General features: G+C 54.2%; 1 protein-coding gene across 3 annotated transcripts in view; it reads right to left on the reverse strand.

Moving 5' to 3' along the window:
* Window positions 1-19,459, reverse strand: part of CMTM7 (CKLF like MARVEL transmembrane domain containing 7) — a 47,601-nt gene extending 28,142 nt beyond the window's left edge. For all 3 annotated transcript variants that reach the window (XM_054729947.1, XM_054729946.1, XM_054729945.1), the window contains exon 1: window positions 19,231-19,459. In XM_054729947.1, coding sequence (XP_054585922.1) covers window positions 19,231-19,389 — 159 coding nt within the window. In that variant the 5' untranslated portion in view covers window positions 19,390-19,459. The remainder of the gene's footprint in view (window positions 1-19,230) is intronic.
* Between the last annotated feature and the right edge of the window lie 89 nt (window positions 19,460-19,548).

Below are 19,548 nucleotides of genomic sequence, written 5' to 3' on the forward strand. Positions count from 1 at the left end.
TATCCAGTGAGCCAAACTGGCCAGGGCTCACCTATTTTCCTTTATTTTTTTTTTTTTTTTTTTTTTTTTTTTTTTTTTTTTAAATTTCTTTATTGATTAAGGTGTCACATATTTGTCCTCATCCCCCCATTCCCATCCCACCCCTCTCCCCACGCATGCCCCAATCCCCTGTTGAACTTAACCGTTGGATAGGCTTATATGCATGCATACAGGTCCTTTGGTTGAACTCTCCCCCTCCCCCCCACCCTCCCCCTACCCTCCCCTATCCTCCCTCTGAGGCCCGATAGTCCGATCGATGCCTCCTTGCTTCTGGTTCTGTTCTTGTTCCTCAGTCTATGTTGTTCATCATTTCCCCTAGATGAGCGAGATGTCACTAGATATATACTAATAAGAACTGAATGTGAGACGAGCAATAATAGTTATGCTGACAGGCAAATGAATCAATCTGTAGCGAGCTTCCCCCTGGACCAACAGTTCTTTTGGACCCAATTTCAATGTCCAGTAGTTCCTTATGTGTACATGTCAGCACTGACCCCTCAGCTCTGGATGGTGGACAAATGGTGGTAATGGAGGTCCGACTCCCTCTGGTTTGGTCTCGGCCGAACCCAGGGGCACGGCGTCACCCGGGCCTAGGTGCACGAGGCCTCATCCGGATCCAGGGACACATGGTCGCACCCGGACCCGGGGACGCTTGGCCTCTCCCAGACCCAGGGCCACTTGGGCTCACCCGGGTCTAGGTGTACGAGGCCTCACCCGGATCCAGGGACACATGGTCTCACCCGGACCCAGGGACGCTTGGCCTCTCCCAGACCCAGGGCCACTTGGGCTCACCCGGGCCTAGGTGCACGCGGCCTCACCCGGATCCAGGGTCACATGGTCTCACCCGGACCCAGGGATGCTTGGCCTCTCCCAGACCCAGGGCCACTTGGGCTCACCCGGGCCTAGGTGCATGCGGCCTCACCCGGATCCAGGGACACATGGTCTCACCCGGACCGAGGGACGCTTGGCCTCTCCCAGACCCAGGGCCACTTGGGCTCACCCGGGCCTAGGTGCACGAGGCCTCACCCGGATCCAGGGACACATGGTCTCACCCGGACCGAGGGACGCTTGGCCTCTCCCAGACCCAGGGCCACTTGGGCTCACCCGGGCCTAGGTGCACACGGCCTCACCCGGATTCAGGGACACATGGTCTCACCCGGACCCAGGGATGCTTGGCCTCTCCCAGACCCAGGGCCACTTGGGCTCACCCGGGCCTAGGTGCACGAGGCCTCACCCGGATCCAGGGACACATGGTCGCACCCGGACCCAGGGACGCTTGGCCTCTCCCAGACCCAGGGCCACTTGGGCTCACCCGGGCCTAGGTGCACGCGGCCTCATCCGGCTCCAGGGACACATGGTCGCACCTGGACCCAGGGACGCCTGGCCTCCCCCAGACCCAGGGGCACGCGGCCCCACCCGGGCCTGGGTGCACGAGGCCCCACCCGGATCCAGGGACACATGGTCTCACCCGGACCGAGGGACGCTTGGCCTCTCCCAGACCCAGGGCCACTTGGGCTCACCCGGGCCTAGGTGCACGCGGCCTCACCCGGATCCAGGGACACATGGTCTCACCCGGACCCAGGGACGCTTGGCCTCTCCCAGACCCAGGGCCACTTGGGCTCACCCGGGCCTAGGTGCACACGGCCTCACCCGGATCCAGGGACACATGGTCTCACCCGGACCCAGGGACGCTTGGCCTCTCCCAGACCCAGGGCCACTTGGGCTCACCCGGGCCTAGGTGCACGAGGCCTCACCCGGATCCAGGGACACATGGTCTCACCCGGACCCAGGGACGCTTGGCCTCTCCCAGACCCAGGGCCACTTGGGCTCACCCGGGCCTAGGTGCACGAGGCCTCACCCGGATCCAGGGACACATGGTCGCACCCGGACCCAGGGACGCTTGGCCTCTCCCAGACCCAGGGCCACTTGGGCTCACCCGGGCCTAGGTGCACGAGGCCTCACCCGGATCCAGGGACACATGGTCGCACCCGGACCCAGGGACGCTTGGCCTCTCCCAGACCCAGGGCCACTTGGGCTCACCCGGGCCTAGGTGCACGCGGCCTCACCCGGATCCAGGGACACATGGTCTCACCCGGACCCAGGGACGCTTGGCCTCTCCCAGACCCAGGGCCACTTGGGCTCACCCGGGCCTAGGTGCACGAGGCCTCACCCGGATCCAGGGACACATGGTCTCACCCGGACCGAGGGACGCTTGGCCTCTCCCAGACCCAGGGCCACTTGGGCTCACCCGGGCCTAGGTGCACGCGGCCTCACCCGGATCCAGGGACACATGGTCTCACCCGGACCCAGGGACGCTTGGCCTCTCCCAGACCCAGGGCCACTTGGGCTCACCCGGGCCTAGGTGCACGAGGCCTCACCCGGATCCAGGGACACATGGTCTCACCCGGACCCAGGGACGCTTGGCCTCTCCCAGACCCAGGGCCACTTGGGCTCACCCGGGCCTAGGTGCACGAGGCCTCACCCGGATCCAGGGACACATGGTCGCACCCGGACCCAGGGACGCTTGGCCTCTCCCAGACCCAGGGCCACTTGGGCTCACCCGGGCCTAGGTGCACGCGGCCTCATCCGGCTCCAGGGACACATGGTCGCACCTGGACCCAGGGACGCCTGGCCTCCCCCAGACCCAGGGGCACGCGGCCCCACCCGGGCCTGGGTGCACGAGGCCCCACCCGGATCCAGGGACACATGGTCTCTCCCGGACCTAGGGGTGCGTGGCCTCTCTCAGACCCAGGGGCACGTGGCCTCACCTGGACCTAGGTGCACGAAGCCACCCGGACCCAGGGGCGCGTTACCTCTCTCAGACCCCTGGTCGCGTGGTCTCACCCGGATCCAGGGGCGCATGGCCTCACCCGGACTCGGGACCCAGCCTTACCCGGATCCAGGGGCCCACGGCCTCACCCGGACCCAGGGTTCAGATTCGCCCGGACCCAGGGGCACATGGCCTCACCCGAACCCGGAATCCAGCTTCACCTGGACCCAGGGGCGCGTGGCCTCACCCAAACCCAGGGGCGTGAGCCCTCACCTAGACCCAGAGGCGTGTGACCACATCTGAGCCCAGAGGCTCGCAGGCTCGCCTGGACTCGGGTCTCAGCGGGGTTTTGTCTTCTTGATCCCAATTCCTGTTGGTCAATTCCCTCTCAGCAATTCCTTCGGTCATTTTCTCAGAGCTCCAGGGCGGCTGCCGCAGAACTCGTTGGGCGGCGGGCTCGGCAAGGCTCCGGTGTGCCCGGTGCCCGGCGGTGGGCTGGTCCGGTGTCGCTGCGTCGGCCCTTGGGTCTGCAACGGTGGCCAGTCGCTGAGCGTGCGCACCTGGCCACTTCGGGGCATTGAGATTCTTGAAGGACTCGGAGGTCAGCAAGCACGGAGTCTCCCACCCCATGTCCCCCAGGGGCTCGTCTGTCCGTGCTCGGCAGCGAGTGGAGCCGTCCCCTCAGCCGGAGACCGCCGGGGGAACTGCGCCGAGCACGTTCCTGGCCACCATTGTGTCGCCTGAGCCATAGTTCTTAAAGTGTGGACTTTGGGTCACCGGCATCAGCATCATCCTGCGTACCCCTCTCTTTTATTCTAGTTGTAGAGCATCTGCTCAGCCAGCCCCCCGGTCTTTCTGGCTGGTGTCTGCTCTGCTCTCCCGTCGTAGTCTCAATATTGTTGTGGTAGGCAACGATCAGGCTGCCGCCCTATGTCTCCATCTTGGTCCTCCTTTGTACAGTTAAGTCTTGATTGTTGTTGGTGTCACTGGGAGGAATTGTCCTCCAGGCCAATTGGCCGTGAGGACCCTCTTTGTCCATATAGGAAGAGTTGCTGTGCAGGAGACATGTTTGTGGGCCGGGTCTTGATGCAGCAATGCCTTGGCGCTCACTGAGTCTGCCTCTAGAATGCCTCCCTTATGCAAGTGATTGAAATCTGGTGTCATCTCCCACCAACCACTAGATGCCCTCGTTTCTGGGTCTCCAATGCAGTGTGGGTCAGCCACTACCTGAGGCACTCAGCAGGAAAAAGCTTCTGCTCAGCTTGGCTGGGGCGGAGCTACAGGGTGGAGCCTACAACCTTGGCTTCCTGTCAGCCCCGCCCTATGAGGCTCCTGTGTCTGTGTCCCTCTGTATTCCTTGCAAACACCTCTGAGAGAAACGCGCCCTGGAGTTTCGCCCACTGCCAAACAGTCCAGTCCCTCCCCTAATGAATCTGGACTCCCAGATTCTCGCCTGGAACTGGGTTTCAGTGCAGTTGGAACTGGGTCTCAGCGCAGTCTGGCGTCCCTGTCTCCTTCCCAGCAGGGCCACCCAGTGGCGCAGGCAAAAGTCCGTCCTCTGCGCACCTTCCAGTGCGCGCGTCTGGAGCCGCCGCTTCTCTGTGCCTCCGCCACCACAGCCCAAATTCATTCCCCCAGCGTGCGCCTGGCTTCCCAGGGTTTCGCCCGGAACTGGGGTTCAGTGCAGTCGGAACTGGGGTTCAGCACGGTCCTGAGCTTATGTCTCCTTCCCGCTAGGGCAGTTCAGTGGCGCAGGCAACAGTCCGTCCTTTGCGCCCCTTCCCGTGCGCGCCTCTGGAGCTCTGCCTTCCCCCGCTCCTCTGTGCCTGCGCCCCACAGCCCAGATTCATTCCCCCAGCCTGCGCCTGGCTTCCCAGGGTTTCGCCCGGAACTGGCGCTCAGTGCAGTCGGAGCCGGCGCTTAGCGCACTCCGGAGCCTTTATCTCCTTCCTGCCAGTGAACGCCGGCCAGGCCGTCAGCCGCCCCTTCCTCTCCGGCTCCATCCTCCCCGCAGGCGCGCGTGCTCGTGTCTCCGCCAGTTTCTCCATACCTCAGGCTTTTACGGCTCCCCCGATTGTCCCCGTGGCCTTCTCCTTCCCCCCAGCTGTGGGCATTTCAGTCCGCCAGCTCTCCTGTGGTTCTGGACGATGTCCGTTCTGACCTCTAGTTGTGCTTTGAAATTGTTGTGCCCGGCTGCGGGTTAGGTGTTTCACCTATGCCGCCATCTTGGTTTCTCCCTATTTTCCTTTATATATATTCACAAGAGTGTGTATATATATTCATATATTTTAATTAAGTCTGAACGACCTCTTCAATAATCATAAAATAAAAATGCTAAGTGGTAAAAGATTTGTGATACCATTAAAAGCATTTCCTTCCTTCCCTCTTTCCCTGAGCAGTGCCTTAAACAATGGTGCCATAGAGGTGATGGAACACCACACCTGTTTAGTGTCCAGATTTTCAATCCACAGGGGAGTGTCCGGACCTGCCCTGTTCACCGCTGTACCCCCAGCAGCTGGCACAGGGCCGGGACAGAGTAGGCACTAAATAAATATCTGGCGAAGTGACTTAAAAGCCTTGGCCAGGCAAAGAGACATGACTAAGACCCAACCGAAGGGTTAGTTCCTGAGCCAGAAATAGAAATCCAAAAGTGAGCTGGCCCCGTCTGGCACTGGATTCTTTTAGCCTTTAATCCAATACAGTGATGCCCTTATTCAGTGTTCTCTGGTGTTGTTTGAAACGAGGAACCCTGTCCTGACAGCTTGACACCCTGACAGACGCTTCTCTCATCCCTCGACCTGCCTGTTTACCTTGGCGTAGGAACCCGTGTTTTGACGGTGTGAGTCAGTGGAAACCTGTTAGCTCAACCGGACAAAAAGGGAAGGTGCTCAGGCCTCCAGCCAGTGCAGAAACCGCATCTTTGTCAGAAACTCCGGTTGGGCATCCCATCTTCTCCTTGCTGGGGGGCCCACCTGCCCTGAGACTCCCCGCTTCCCGGCCCTCAGGCCTGAAGTGATGCGCCTCAGGCCCCGTAGCACATTCTGGGCCTGGCAAGAGGGGCCCTTCCGCAGCTGGGCCCACACAGCACCTCCCAGCAGGCACCTCCAACACAGTCTTCTGAGGAAGAACCAAGCTGGCCAAGCACTTCACCCAGATTGACTTTTTTGAAAGGAGTGCTGTCACCAGAGGCTTTGGCAAAGAAAATATGCTTTCATTTATTCATAAAAAAAGATTATGAGTGCCTTTTAAAAAATGTTTTTATTTATTTATTTTAAAAAAATATTTTTATTGCTTTCAGAGAGGAAGGGAGAGCGATAGAAACATCAATGATGAGCGAGAATCATTGATTGGCTGCCCCCTGCACACCCCCCACCAAGGATCGAGCCCAAAACCCGGGCATGTGCCCTTGACCGGAATCAAACCTGGGACCGTTCAGTCCACAAGCCGAAGCTCTATCCACTGAGCCAAACCTGCTAGGGCTGTTTTTATTGATTTTAGAGAGGACGGGAGAGGGAAAGAAATATCAATCGACGGCCTCCTGCACGCCCCCTACTGGGGATCGAGCCTACAACTGGGCATGTGCTCTGACCAGGAATTGAACCAGTGACCTTTCGGTTCATGGGCCAACAACCAACCGAGTCACTCCAGCTGGGCTAGGAGTGCCTTCTGTGTCCTTCCCCTTAGGAACCAGGCACCCTGTGGCGACCAAGACAGAGAAAGGTCGCTGCCCTAGTGCAATCCCGGTCCTGGTGGTGAAGACCACCACAGATGAGGAACAAAGCAGTGAACAAGGGGGCTTCTGCTGGAGAAGGGCTGTGAAGAAATCGGAGCGGGCCAACGGGATGGGGTGCGGGGTGGTGTCAGGGTGGAGTTAGGAGGAGGGGCGTCGGGGAAGGCTCTCAGACCCGGGTTTGTTTCTGTTTCCTGATCTTTAAGTATAAAAAAATAGGGCCTTGGAGTCCTCTGCCTACAGCTGACGGAAGAAGAGTAGAGAACCCTGCCTCTTAGAAGCCTCAGACAGGAAGTGGCAATATCACTTCCACAATCATCCCACTGGCGAGAGCTAGTCAGTCGCACGGCCTCTTAAACACTAAGGCTGCAGGAAATGTGTGTCTGCACCTCGGTCACCAGAAACAAGCCCGCCTTGTGAAAGAGGGAGCATGAGTTTTGGGGTAACAGCTAAATATCTCCGCCCCCAGGCTGACCGCATACGGCAACATCTGGCTACATAATTATCGTGAATTCTAAGGCTTGACAAAAAAAGATGAAAAAATAATAGTCCCCAAGTGATCGGGGCTGCTTGCTGTGAGGATTCAAGGAGGTAATTCATGTCAAGCTCCTAGAAGAGGACTTGGTAGGTGAAAAGGCCTCCATCATTTTTAGCCATTGTCCCAAGGCATGCCGTTAAGCTCAGCTTGAACTATTAACTAACTTCAGACAGGAAGTTAGCAAAAGGGACTTTGGTGAACACAAAAGCACTAACACTGAGATAAGGTGTGCCATGATCCACACGCGTCTCCTGTTGCCTCCACGGCAGCTACAATAGGCTGAGAATCAGAAGGGTCCTCCAAACTAACTTTCACGTCCGATATGGGGCTGCTCTGGCCTGGACTCTTCTCCAATGTCAAGGTCATGAAGGACAAGAGAGACTCAGAGGCTGTTCCAGATTGAAAGAGACTAAAGAGACAGGACAACTGAACGTGTGGCCTAATGCAATCCTAGACCAGAGAAAGGACATTAGTGGGTCAACCGGTGAAACCTGAATAAGGCCCTAACCGGTTTGGCCTAGTGGATAAGAGCGTCAGCCTGCGAACTGAAAGGTCCCAGGTTCGATTCCGGTCAAGGGCATGTACCTTGGTTGCGGGCACATCCCCAGTGGGGAGTGTGCAGGAGGCAGCTGATCGATGTTTCTAACTCTCTATCCCTCTCCCTCTCCCTTTCTCTCTGTAAAAAATCAATAAAAAAATATATATATTAAAAAAAAGAAAAGAAATCTGAATAAGGCTGGTAGGTTAGATAATAGCACCAGTGTCACTAATTTCTCTATTCAGCGACCTGTAGTGTGGGTGCGGCAGAGAAGGTCCCTCTTAGGAAAACACATTGAAGTGGTTCAGAGAGAAAAAAATGCGTATATAAGTGGAAAAGGAGTCAACAAATGTTAACAATTGAAGAACCTGGGGGAAGGGCGTAAGGGGAGTTCTTTGTACGGTTCCCGCAAATCAAATCTGAAATGATTTATTAATGAAACGTCACCGAAGTGTGTGTCTGTGTATACACACACACACACACACACATATATAATTTAGAGACATCGGGCACTTCTACAAACATTTGAAAAACAGCAACTACATTTAATAAGTAGATTAAGCAGGGCTTCTTTGCAAAGCACTTTCATCTTTTGCTTTTAACCTGCTGTCTGAGAATGGGACTCTGATGTCCTCATGTTTTTATGTTTCTGTCTTTACATTTCTGCTTTTTTCCAGCGGAAATTCAATACTGCCTCTCTCTCTGAATAAGCTATTAAAGCAAGCGATGTACTTAAATAAGAATGACTGAGATGTGATTGCCACCCACAGTGGCAGAGGGTGGCCGCCACCTCTCTGAATCTTCTTTCCTGGAAATGAACAAGCCCTTCTAAAAAAAAGAAAACGTTCACGCTCTATCGTCTACGCCGCTGGAGATTTTGAGAATCTGACCACAACGGAAAGTCCTTAACTGGCTGTATTAGTTTCCTCTAGCTGCTGTGACCAATGATCACCAACGTGGTGGGCTCAGAATAAGAAAGCACTCATTCTTTCACAGGGATGGAGGCCAGAAGTTAAAAATCAGTATCCCTGGGCTAGAACCAAGGCTTCGGCAGGATGGCCCTTTCTCTGGAGATTCCAGGGAGAATCCAGTCGCTGTTTCTTCCAGCTTCCGATGGTGGCGGCCCTGGCATCCTGGGCCCGTGGTACAGCCTCCGTCACATTCTGCACATCGCCGTCGCCTCCTCCTCCTCTGTGTGTCACTTACAAAAACACCTGTCATTGGACTTGGGGCTCATCCAGATAATCCAGACAACTACGTGTTGAAGTAACGACCACGTGTATAACCACAGGATTGGTGTCACCGTGAACTGTGACAAGTAGACTTCACTGTCAGCAAGGAGACGCCCATCGGGCCCGGGGGAGGCCTGTTACGCTGCAGAGTTTTTCTTCTGCCCAAAGTGACAGCCAGCAAACAGGACACACTGCTCAATCACGGTGACACGCAGGGAACCCTTGGAAAACCAACGTCACATTATAAACACAAGGGTCAGAGGTGTCTCTCTGTTTCCCCTCCACGTGAAATTCACATGTGCCTCTGAGGCCCCTAGCTCTGGAGTCACATGCCTGTCCTCCGGGACACGTTTCCCCTGGTTACGGCGTTAGGTCCTTCCAAGGAGTTAAAGCAAATACGGTCAAACCTAGCCCGCCACGACCAGGCTTGTAATTCTCCCACGAAAGGTTATGGAAGCAATTTTTCTTCCTCTGGCTTTTAGTTTGCATTCGGTCAACACTGATTTGCTTTCTTCTCGCCTCATTTCAAGTAGGAGTTGAAAAAAAAAAAAAAAAACAACGACTGTTGAAGTGGACAGCAAGAAGGAACATTAAAAGCCAGTGCGGTCTGCCAGGCGCCTGCCTGCCGTGGTAGGTCCACAGGGCGCCTGGACAAACATTCGGACAAACCGGTTCTGCAGGTGGAAGGAGGCTGTAGTCAGTATGTCCCCAGAGGGCATCAGCTTAGAGCCCCGGCAGAGACCAGGCTTATGGGAAGCAATTCCGATGGCTCCCGAGGAACACAAGCAGGCACTCCATTCGGTGATGCAGCCACAAGGGTGCCGATCTGATGCGGGGTCCGTGGGCTTCTATGGGTCTATGAAGTACCTACTGCTAAGTTGCTTAAAACAGCATACATTTATCATCTCACAGTTCCCACTGGGCAGGAGCCTGGGCAGGAGTCCTCTGCTCAGGGTCTCACAAGGTTGCAGTCAAGATGTTGGCCAGGCTGGGGTTTTGAATGAGGCCTACCTATCATGGGGATCAAACGGGGTGACACACCTAGCCCGGTGACTGTCACCTAATTCAACGAAACATAGATGTTATTATTATTAAAGTACTACTTTTATAATCTGAGAGGAAACGTGAAAAACAAAAAAAGACTTCTTCATAAACGGTATTAGCATTGCTGCTGCCTTCTTAGGGAGATGAAGGAAACCTAAGAGAAAGAAGCGAGTAAAACGACATCGAAGTCATACTGTATTTAGCAATTCTCTCGGCTTCCAGAAGCTTCCAATTTACGTTGTACCCGAAAGCACTGAATTAATGTCTCCAGTTAATTTCTCCTTGCCATTCCTTCCGAAGGAATGTCATTTTCTCCATCTTTAATTTGCACTCGGATGTCGAGTGTGACTCGACACGGTTAGCATCGGTAGCAGCTCGTATGTCGAATTGTATTGAATGTATCAATAATTTGAAATATAAAAAAATCCAAATAAATAAGTTTGTATGAAAAGAAACTCCAGTTTTTTGTTCTACTGCCGCGCTTTGTAAAATCTGGGGTATTTAAAAAATTAAATCCCGAGTAGAATAAAGGAATCGAGAAAAAAAGCAAGTGAGTGCAAAGGGTTAAAAATGAGGATGACACTCTCAAGTTTCCTAGCAATGCTTTCTGTGGAACCACCCCATAGATGACTTCGCTCTTTCTCTATCTAAAATTAAAAAGAAAGAAAGAAAGGAAAAAAGAAAGAAAGAAGGAAAAAGCCCTGGCTGGTTTGGCTCAGTGGATAGAGCATCGGCCTGCGGACTGAAGAGTCCCACGTTCGATTCCAGTCAAGGGCACATGCCTGGGTTGTGGGCTTGATCCCCAGTGGAGGACATGCAGGAGGCAGCCGATCGATGATTCTCTCTCATCATTGATGTTTCTATTTCTCTCTCCCTCTCCCTTCCTCTCTGAAATCAATAAAAATATAGTAAAAAAAAAAAAAAAAATAGCCGAAACCGGTTTGGCTCAGTGGATAGAGCGTCGGTCTGCGGACTGGAAGGTCCCAGGTTCGATTCCGGTCGAGGGCATGTACATTGGTTGCGGGCACATCCCCCGGTGGGGGGTGTGCAGGAGGCAGCCGGTCGATGTCTCTCTCTCATCGATGTTTCTAGCTCTCTACCCCTCTCCCTTCCTCTCTGTGAAAAATCAATAAAATATATTTTTAAAAAAATAATAAAAAGAGAAAGAAAGAAAAGAAAAGAAAAGAAAAGAAAAGAAAAGAAAAGAAAAGAAAAAGAAGAGTGCGGCTGCCCCAGGGAAAGGAAGAGCTATGTCACTGCCCCTTCTGTTTAAACACAAACCAGGGGAACTGCTTCCTCTGCAGGAGGCTGAGAGCTTGTCTGTTAATGGTTTCCGCCAGCGAGAGTGGGATGGGCCGGGTGGGGAGAGATCCCATCCCATCCTCCCTTCCCCTCCATCCTCCTTTCCCCTCCATCCTCCTTTTCCCTCAGGAAGACCCGAGGCCTGGGAGCCCAGCCAGCGCTGGGCTCTGAGCCAGGCTGCTGATGCCAGGGGTTGCTAAGGACCCCGGTGAGGAATGCCAGGGAGTGAGCAGCGGGCGAGGGAACCACTGAGCCAAACTGGTGACAAAGAAAGCGAGCATGTGGCAGGCGGCAGGTCGGAGGGAGGCTGTCCGGCGGGCGGCATGCCTGGGCCGGCCCAGCCAGGCAGATGGCAGGGGGAGGAAACAGATGGCTGTCCAGCGGCGCTGAGCAGGAAGCGCCAGCACGGACAGCCAGAGACCAGGGCTGGGAGGAGGGGAGCAGGGCCTTCCCTGACACAGGGATTTAAATAAACACACTGACCACCCTCCCCGACAGGCAGTGCCCCCCCCTCCCCCCCCCCCCCCCCCCCCCTGCACCCCCCCCCCTCCCAGACCCCCACACCCCCCCCCACCGTGGCCCCACCCTCCCCCCCCGCTCCCCGTGAGATCTAGGATGGCCCTGGAGGGTCTGCAGGACGCATGGGAATGCCAAAAAACCTGTGGGACTCTCTCCAGACTTAGGTGGGACTACACACACCCCTCCACTCCACCGTGGCCCCACAGCCTCCTGGCCCCTTCAGCTGGTGTTTATTTCTCAGCACCACCTCCTCTGGGCAGTGGTTCCCAATCTGGGGGCAGGTGGTTATTTGGGGGGCTCTGGAGGGGAATTCCTGCCAGTGGTTAAGAAATCCACAGGCTGCCCCTAGCTGGTTTGGCTCAGCAGATAGAGTGTCAGCCTGCAGACCAAAGGGTCCCGGGTTCGATTCCTGTCAAGGGCAAGTACCTTGGTTGCAGGCTCCTCTCCGGCCCGGGCATGCAGGAGGCAACCAATCGATGTGTTTCTCTCACATCGATGTTTCTCTTTGTCTTTCCCTCTCTCTTCCACTCTCCCTGAAGATCAATGGAAAAATAGCCTCAGGTGAGGATTAACAACAACCACCACAAAAACAAAACAAAAAAATAAATCCACAGGCTCCGCAGCCCGAATAAATAAGGCCTCGCAGCTGTGTGCTACTCCCATCCTTCCAATGCATGCACAAGCTGCTGCCACCACTTAAAAACAAGTGCCTTTAACAACACCGTGGAATTTTCTAGCCCATCAATGTCACTGTTGCTTTTCCAAGTCACCGGACACCAAACAGACTGTTACGACTTAAAACAGGATTACTATCCCATTTGGCTCCTTGAAATGTCTGGATGATAAAAGGACACGCCTTAATTTCTAGATGTTAAAGAGTCGAGACAATTGTTTAATGCCACCCTGCTCGGAAGGGTGAGAAGCCCTTCATTTCTCCCTCTGTGAAAGGTCACTGCCATTTACTCTGAGGAGGTATTTATGGATTTGTGCACGAGGACCTCTCGGCAGGGAAGTTCATCACAGCCTTGTTTGTACGTGGACAGAATTGGGAGCTCCTTGAGCCACAAGAGGGGGGAGGAGACTGGTCATGCAGACCATGGTACATGCATGACTGGCTACAGTAGCATGGTTAAAAAACAAATTGCAGCCCTGCCGCGGTGGCTCAGTGGTTGAGTGTCAACCTGTGAATCAGGAGGTCACGGTTCGATTCCCGTTAAAGGCACATGCCTGGGTTGTGGGTTCGATCCTCAGTGGGAAGCATGCAGGGTGTAGCTGATCAGTGATCCTCTCTCATCGCTGATGTTTCTCTGTCTCTCCCTCTCCCTTCCCCTCTGAAATCAATAAAAAACCCCACACATATAAAAAACAAATTGCAGACCAACATTAAGTGACATAAGAAAACATCTATATATATATATATCTACACTAATAAGAGAAAGATGCAAATTGACCGTACCTTCGTGACACCCACCAACCAATCAGGAGTGAGTATGCAAATTAACCCAACAAAGATGGCGGATTAATTTGCACACGCAGGCGCTGAGCAGCTGGGGGTGGGATGCCTGCCACGGTGACAACGCAGGCATTCCACACTGCCCAGTCGCTCCTGGCCTCTGGGCAGCGTGGGAAGGTGGAAAGGCGGCTCTGGGCCGGAGCGAAGGTGGTGCTGGCAGCCAGGGGAGGAAGGCCCATTCTTGCATGAATCTTCGTGCATCAGGCCTCTAGTATATATATAAAAGCCTAAGCGACCAGACGACCGGATGGTAGCTATGATGCACATTGATCACCAGGGGGCAGACGCTTGATGAGGAGCTGCCCCCTGGTGGTCAGTGCGCTCCCACAGTGGGAGTGCCACTCAGCTGACCATTGGGTGCCAGATGCCAGGCTCATGGCTGGCGAGCGCAGCTGTGGCAGGGCGAGCCTCTCCCGCCTCCATGGCAGTGCTACCAAGCTGCCTGCCGCTTCATGCACTACTACATCCCCCAAGGAGTCCCAGATTGTGAGAGGGTGCAGGCCAGGCTGAGGGACCCCACCGGTGCATGAATCTGTGCACTGGGCCTCTAGTTCATTATATATTAAGCAAAAAAAATATTTTACAAAATATATAGTATCTTAATTTTATAATAAAAACCCCCAAACACTCAAATTATATATGTCTACTATGAAATAGTATGAAATTTTACTTTAAAATATTAATCTAAGTGGAGAGTGAGTAGGAAAGTATTTTCTTTGTGGGTCTCAAAGTTTCTACAATGAACAGATATTGCTTTTGTTTATTAGGAATAAAGCCTGTAGCTTATTTTGTTTTAGTGTTTTTATTATTTATAGATCAAGACAGGGTTGGATTGCCCTATCCAAGTTGGCTCAGTGGATAGAGCATCGGCCTGTGGACCGAAAGTTCCCAGGTTTGATTCTGGTCAAGGGCAGGTACCTCGGTTGCAGGCTCCTCCTCGGCCGGGACCCTGGATGGAGTTTGTGCAGGAGGCAACCAATCGCTGTGTTTCTCTCACATCGATGTTCTCTCTGTCTTTCCCTCTCTCTTCCACTCTCTCTAAAATCAATGGAAAAATATACTCAGGTGAGGATAAAAAAAATAAAAAAAAAAAGACTGGGTTGGAGTAAACAAATGTTGGCAGTGAGGTTCTTCGCTGCCCTTAAGTCTCCAGCTTCCAGGAAATAGGACGGGGGTGTGCAGATTGCACTTGGGAACCAAACTGGGGCTCCCCTGCTACACAGATTTCAAACGGACTTGGACGAGGGGACCGTTCTGTGTTATGCTGGGCCATTCTCCACTCACAGGTCTACTCACAGCTACACCAGAGGCTGCCATCACCCACAGACTAGTTCCAACTGGGAAGTGGGCTGTAAATGCCAAAATGTAGCCCATGATTACCCATGCCTTCTCCCCAGACTCACACACCCACTCAGGTTCCGCCCAGCCCAGCTAGACTCCTTCAATCTCCTTTCAGACAGAACACCTCTGTAGGATACTAAGTATTTGCAATGCCCTCATTACTATCCTGAAATGAATAAAATTTACATTTCCTATGCTCCTGATCCCTGTGACAACCAAAAGAGAGTTTTCTTTTTTCTTCTTTTTAAAATATATTTCTTTATTGATTTTCAGAGAGGAAGGGAGAAGGAGAGATAGAAACATCAATGATGAGAGGGAATCATTGATTGGCTGCCTCCAGCACGATCCCCACTGGGGATTGAGCCCGCAACCCAGGCATGTGACCTTGGCCGGAATCGAACCTGGGACCCTTGAGTCAGCAGGCTGACGCTCTATCCACTGAGCCAAGCCAGCCAGGGTCAAAAGAGAGTTTCAACGAAGTTCAAAAATGTCAAAAATGGCCCGTAGGGGAGCAGTGAAGCCCCAGGGGTGGGTTGAGATTGATATCATGCTTCCCCAGTGTGATCTGGGTATGGCAGGCCTTGGATGGTCTGGTCCCTGTATATTTCTCCAGTCTCACCCAGCCTCTCCTACCCTTGTTCCCTCCACTCCAATCACAGTAATACTTCTTCCTCCAGACTCAGAGCCATTGTCTGCGGGACAACTAGGCTTGTCTGTTAATGGCTTCTGCCAGCGAGAGTGGCTGGGCAGGTTGGGGAGAAATTCCATCCCATCCTCTTTTTCCTCAAATCAACCTGCAGCCACAGGGAGTTCCCCAGGAAGAGGGGTGGAGGGGCGTCGGGAGGGGGTCTGACCTGCCTGGGGGATAAAGAAGGGCTCCTCCGAGGAAGAGATTATCTGAAGGATGAGGGACCAGCATTACCAGAGGGTTCGCTCATGTTGTAGCACGTGTCAGTACTTCATTCCATTTTCTGCCGAGTAACATTCCATTGTGTGAACATACCACGTTTAACCTAACCGTTCATCAGGTTATAGACATTGGGGTTGTTTCTACCTTTTGGCTGTTATGAATAATGCTGCCATGAACCTTCCTGGTACACATTTTTGTGTGGACATGCTTTCATGCCTCCGAAGTAGATTATACCTAGGAGTGAAATGATTGGATCATCTGGCAACTCTCTGTTTCCTAGTCCGAGGACCTAATTGCCGAGACGGTTTGCCACGGTGGCTGTATCCACTGGACAGACCCACCGGCAGGGTAGGATTCTGATTGCTTCCCATCCTCCACGTTCCTGTGGCTTGGCATTATGTCTTTTTCACTGTCACCACCCTATTCCGTGTGAAGTGAGTGGCATCTCACCGTGGTTCTGATGTCCCTAAGATCCGTTAATAAGCAATAACTCTGCAGTCTTCTGGGGATATGAGCCAGTCAAGCTTGGGTTGTCCCCACCTCTGCTGCCAACAGCTGTGTGGCTTCAGTACCTCAAACTTTCGGCCAGTTTCCTCATTTGTCAAACACGTCACTTCGCTGGATTCTCAAAAACATCCAATAACACACACGGCATACAGTATGTAATTCCTAGCACATTATCAAGAATAGTAGGATAGCTGCTGAAACCGGTTTGGCTCAGTGGATAGAGCGTTGGCCTGCGGACTCAAGGGTCCCAGGTTCGATTCCGGTCAAGGGCATGTACATTGGTTGCGGGCACATCCCCAGTAGGGGGTGTGCAAGAGGCAGCTGATCGATGTTTCTCTCTCATCGATGTTTCTAGCTTTCTATCCCTCTCTCTTCCTCTCTGTAAAAAGTTAATAAAATGTATTTTTTAAAAAAAGAATAGTAAGATAAAAAAATATAGCGAACAACAACAAAGCAGTCCCTAAGAGCCAACAAGTGTGACTGCATCTCTAGTCTAAAGAGGAAAACCACAAAGCACTAGACCAGTGGTTCTCAACCTTTCCGATGCCGCGACCCTTTAATACAGCCCCTCATGTGGTGGTGACCCCCAACCGTAAAATTATTTTCGTTGCTACTTCATAACTGTAATTTTGCTACTGTTAATGAATCGTAAATGTAAATATCTGTGTTTTCCGATGGTCTTAGGCGACCCTGCTAGCGGTTCTCAACCTGTGGGTCGCCTAAGACCATCGGAAATAGTAAGTAGCAACGAAAATAATTTTATGGTTGGGGGTCACCACAACATGAGGAACTGTATTAAAGGGTCGCGGCATTAGAAAGGTTGAGAACCACTGCCCTAGACCATCCTGGGCACAGGATTATAAGGATTCGCTGAAATGACATGTCAAGTGCCAACGTTCACACAGAAACTCACTTGCTATTTTTTCTCACTTTCTCATTTTCTGATAGTGGTGACCCAGGAGAGCCCCAACACAGAGAAAGGAAGCTGTTCTCCAAAGAGCCTTTTCAATGATTTTTAAGAATATATATTTTTTAATTGATTTCAGAGAGGAAGGGAGAGGGAGAGAGACAGAAACATCAATGTTGAGAATCACTGATTGGCTGCCTCCTGCATGCCCCACACTGAGGGACCAAGCCCGCAACCCGGGCATGTGCCCTGACCGGGAATGGAACTGTGACCTCCTGGTTCCTAGGTCAACGCTCAACCACTGAGCCACGCCAGCCGGGTGTCAATGATTTCTTAAGGTAACATGTTGACAGACCGTGATGAAGACCCTTTAGAGGAAGTTTAGGACAGAAGGCTCAGCCTTTTCAGGATACAAGTGAGACATCAATGGTCAAAATGAGAGACCCGTAGCATGCCCAAAGGGCGGAGCATTTTAGCTGCTTCTGCTCTCCCCCAATGTTAAACCGTGGTTATGCATTTTTCCAACCAAGAAGACAAGGGAACATCGAACACCTAAGCAGGTACCCCAGAAAAACAGGAGGAGGAGGAGAATGGGGAGGAGTTAGGCAAGAGGCCCAAGTAGACAGTCCTAAATAGTCTCTCTGTTGTAACATGACCGCCCTGCAAGGGCCAGTTCACTCCCAGGGGATCTGCTCAAACCAACCTGCAGCCTCGGGGAGTTCCCCGGGGAAGGAAGAAGGCCTGGCAATCCCCTGGGCCTGCTTTTGTGAGGGGCGCACCGAGAAGCCATTCTCCAAGTCTTTGTTCTCGTCTTTGGAACGGGCCCCATCAATGTCGCCTGCAACCTGGCACAAGGGCCACAGGAGAGCTACCGAGGAGCTTATTAAAAAAGAAAGGAAAAAAAGAAAGGAAATGGATGTCTCTCTTCTCCCGTTTTTGTCCACCAGACTCATACCAGAGCCTCTCCTCCCCATTACCTCTATTCATCAAACTCACAGACCAAGAGACCACGGAGGCCTCTGATCTCAACCTCTGTCCACCATCATTCGGGGCTCAGGTGAGCCTGTCCTCCCCCGCTCTCCCCATCTTTTAAGGATGGGAAGTAAACTGGTCCCCTTTAGTTGGCCGATCAGATCTCTCTTAATCTGAACAACAACAACAAGCCATGCTTAAAATCAACACTACTTAGTACATTTTTTTGGTTTGGTTTTAGTGGCTAACATGCCTCTACTTCCTAATTTTTGGCCCATCAAGACACCCTTCTTAGAGAAAACGGAACTCGGTCCCCTTCCCTTCAGACAAGGCCCAAGCGGGAAATGAGAGACCCCCCTACACATCCCAGGGTAAGTGCTATGAACGCAGGGCAGCTCCCACCCTGCGCCCAGCTCCCGGGGGCGGGTCATGCTCCTCTGCAAAACGACCAGCCCCCCCCCCCTTCACCGTTCTTGCGGCAAACATTACCACGACCGGAGTCACAAACAGCCCAACCCAGTTTCAAAACACAGCACACGGGAAAGGGGTGTAAGACGAAACTTTTTTTAAAGAAGAAAAACATGGAAGCGAGAAAAGAGTGGGGAACAAGAGGGCAGGCCGGCCGGCATCTGCCCCGGTGGAAGGCCCCTGCGCTGGCCACACTCCCGGCGACCTTCGTGGCTCCACAGGTGGCCCCCATTCAGGCGACGCCGCTCCCCCCAAAATAAGTACGGACTCCTCAAAAAACAGGCCTTCCTTGTTGATCATCTGCCTTCCACGGACCCCCCGAGATCGGGGCCCTCCCTCTGAACGCGAGTGGGCAGGGGACCGGGGTTCCCAATCCTTTCCCCCAGCCTGCCGGGGGCGCAGTGCGCACAGCGCGGGGAGCCCCGCGCGCTGGGTGGGAGGACGGCGGAGGCCGGAGCGGTGGAGGTCGGGTTTCGCAGCCCCAGCGCCGCGGCCTGGGCGGCTCTTCCGCCCCCGCGACTTGGGTTCGACGCGGCGGCCGGAGGAGAGGAAGACGCCGAGGAACTTCTGCCCGCGGGTTTCCATCAGGAGGCGGGGGAGGCCGCGCGCAGGGGCGGCTGGAGGAACGTGGGGACCTGGAAGCAGGTCCCAGGAAGCCAGGGCCTGGGGTGGCGCTGAGCTCCAGGGCGGGGGCTGCACAGCCAACTTTCCGGGAGGGAGGCTCCCTCCCACCTGACCGTGGCGCCCCCGCCAGCGGCGCGATGCTCCGGCGGGTCCCGCCCGGCTCCAGGCTCCGGGCTCCAGCCACCCGCCGCGCCCCCTCCCGGGACCCGGATCCCTCCCTCCCTCCCTCCCGGGGCCACTCCGCTGACCCCGGCCCCCCGCGGCCCCGCCTCTTACCATCTGCGCCACTTTCAGCAGGGCCCCGTGGGTGCGGGGGTACACCGGGTCCACCAGCCCCTCCGAGGCGCTCATGCCCGGCGGCCCCGCGCCGGCCCTGGGTCCCGCCGCGCCGCCGCTGCTGCACGTGGTGCGGACAAGCCCGGCTCCGTGCGACATCGCGCGGCCCCTGCCCGCCGGCCGCCTCCCCGGGCCGCGGCCGCGGGGCCAGATAACGCGGGCCGGGGCCGGGGCGGGGCCGGGGCGGGGCCTGTCCCGGGGTGTGCGGTCCCGGGCCGTGGGAGGGCGGGGCGCACGCGTTCCCCCGCCCGCACGGGA

Source organism: Eptesicus fuscus, chromosome 18 (genome assembly GCF_027574615.1).
Source record: "Eptesicus fuscus isolate TK198812 chromosome 18, DD_ASM_mEF_20220401, whole genome shotgun sequence".
Taxonomy (NCBI): Eukaryota; Metazoa; Chordata; class Mammalia; order Chiroptera; family Vespertilionidae; genus Eptesicus; species Eptesicus fuscus.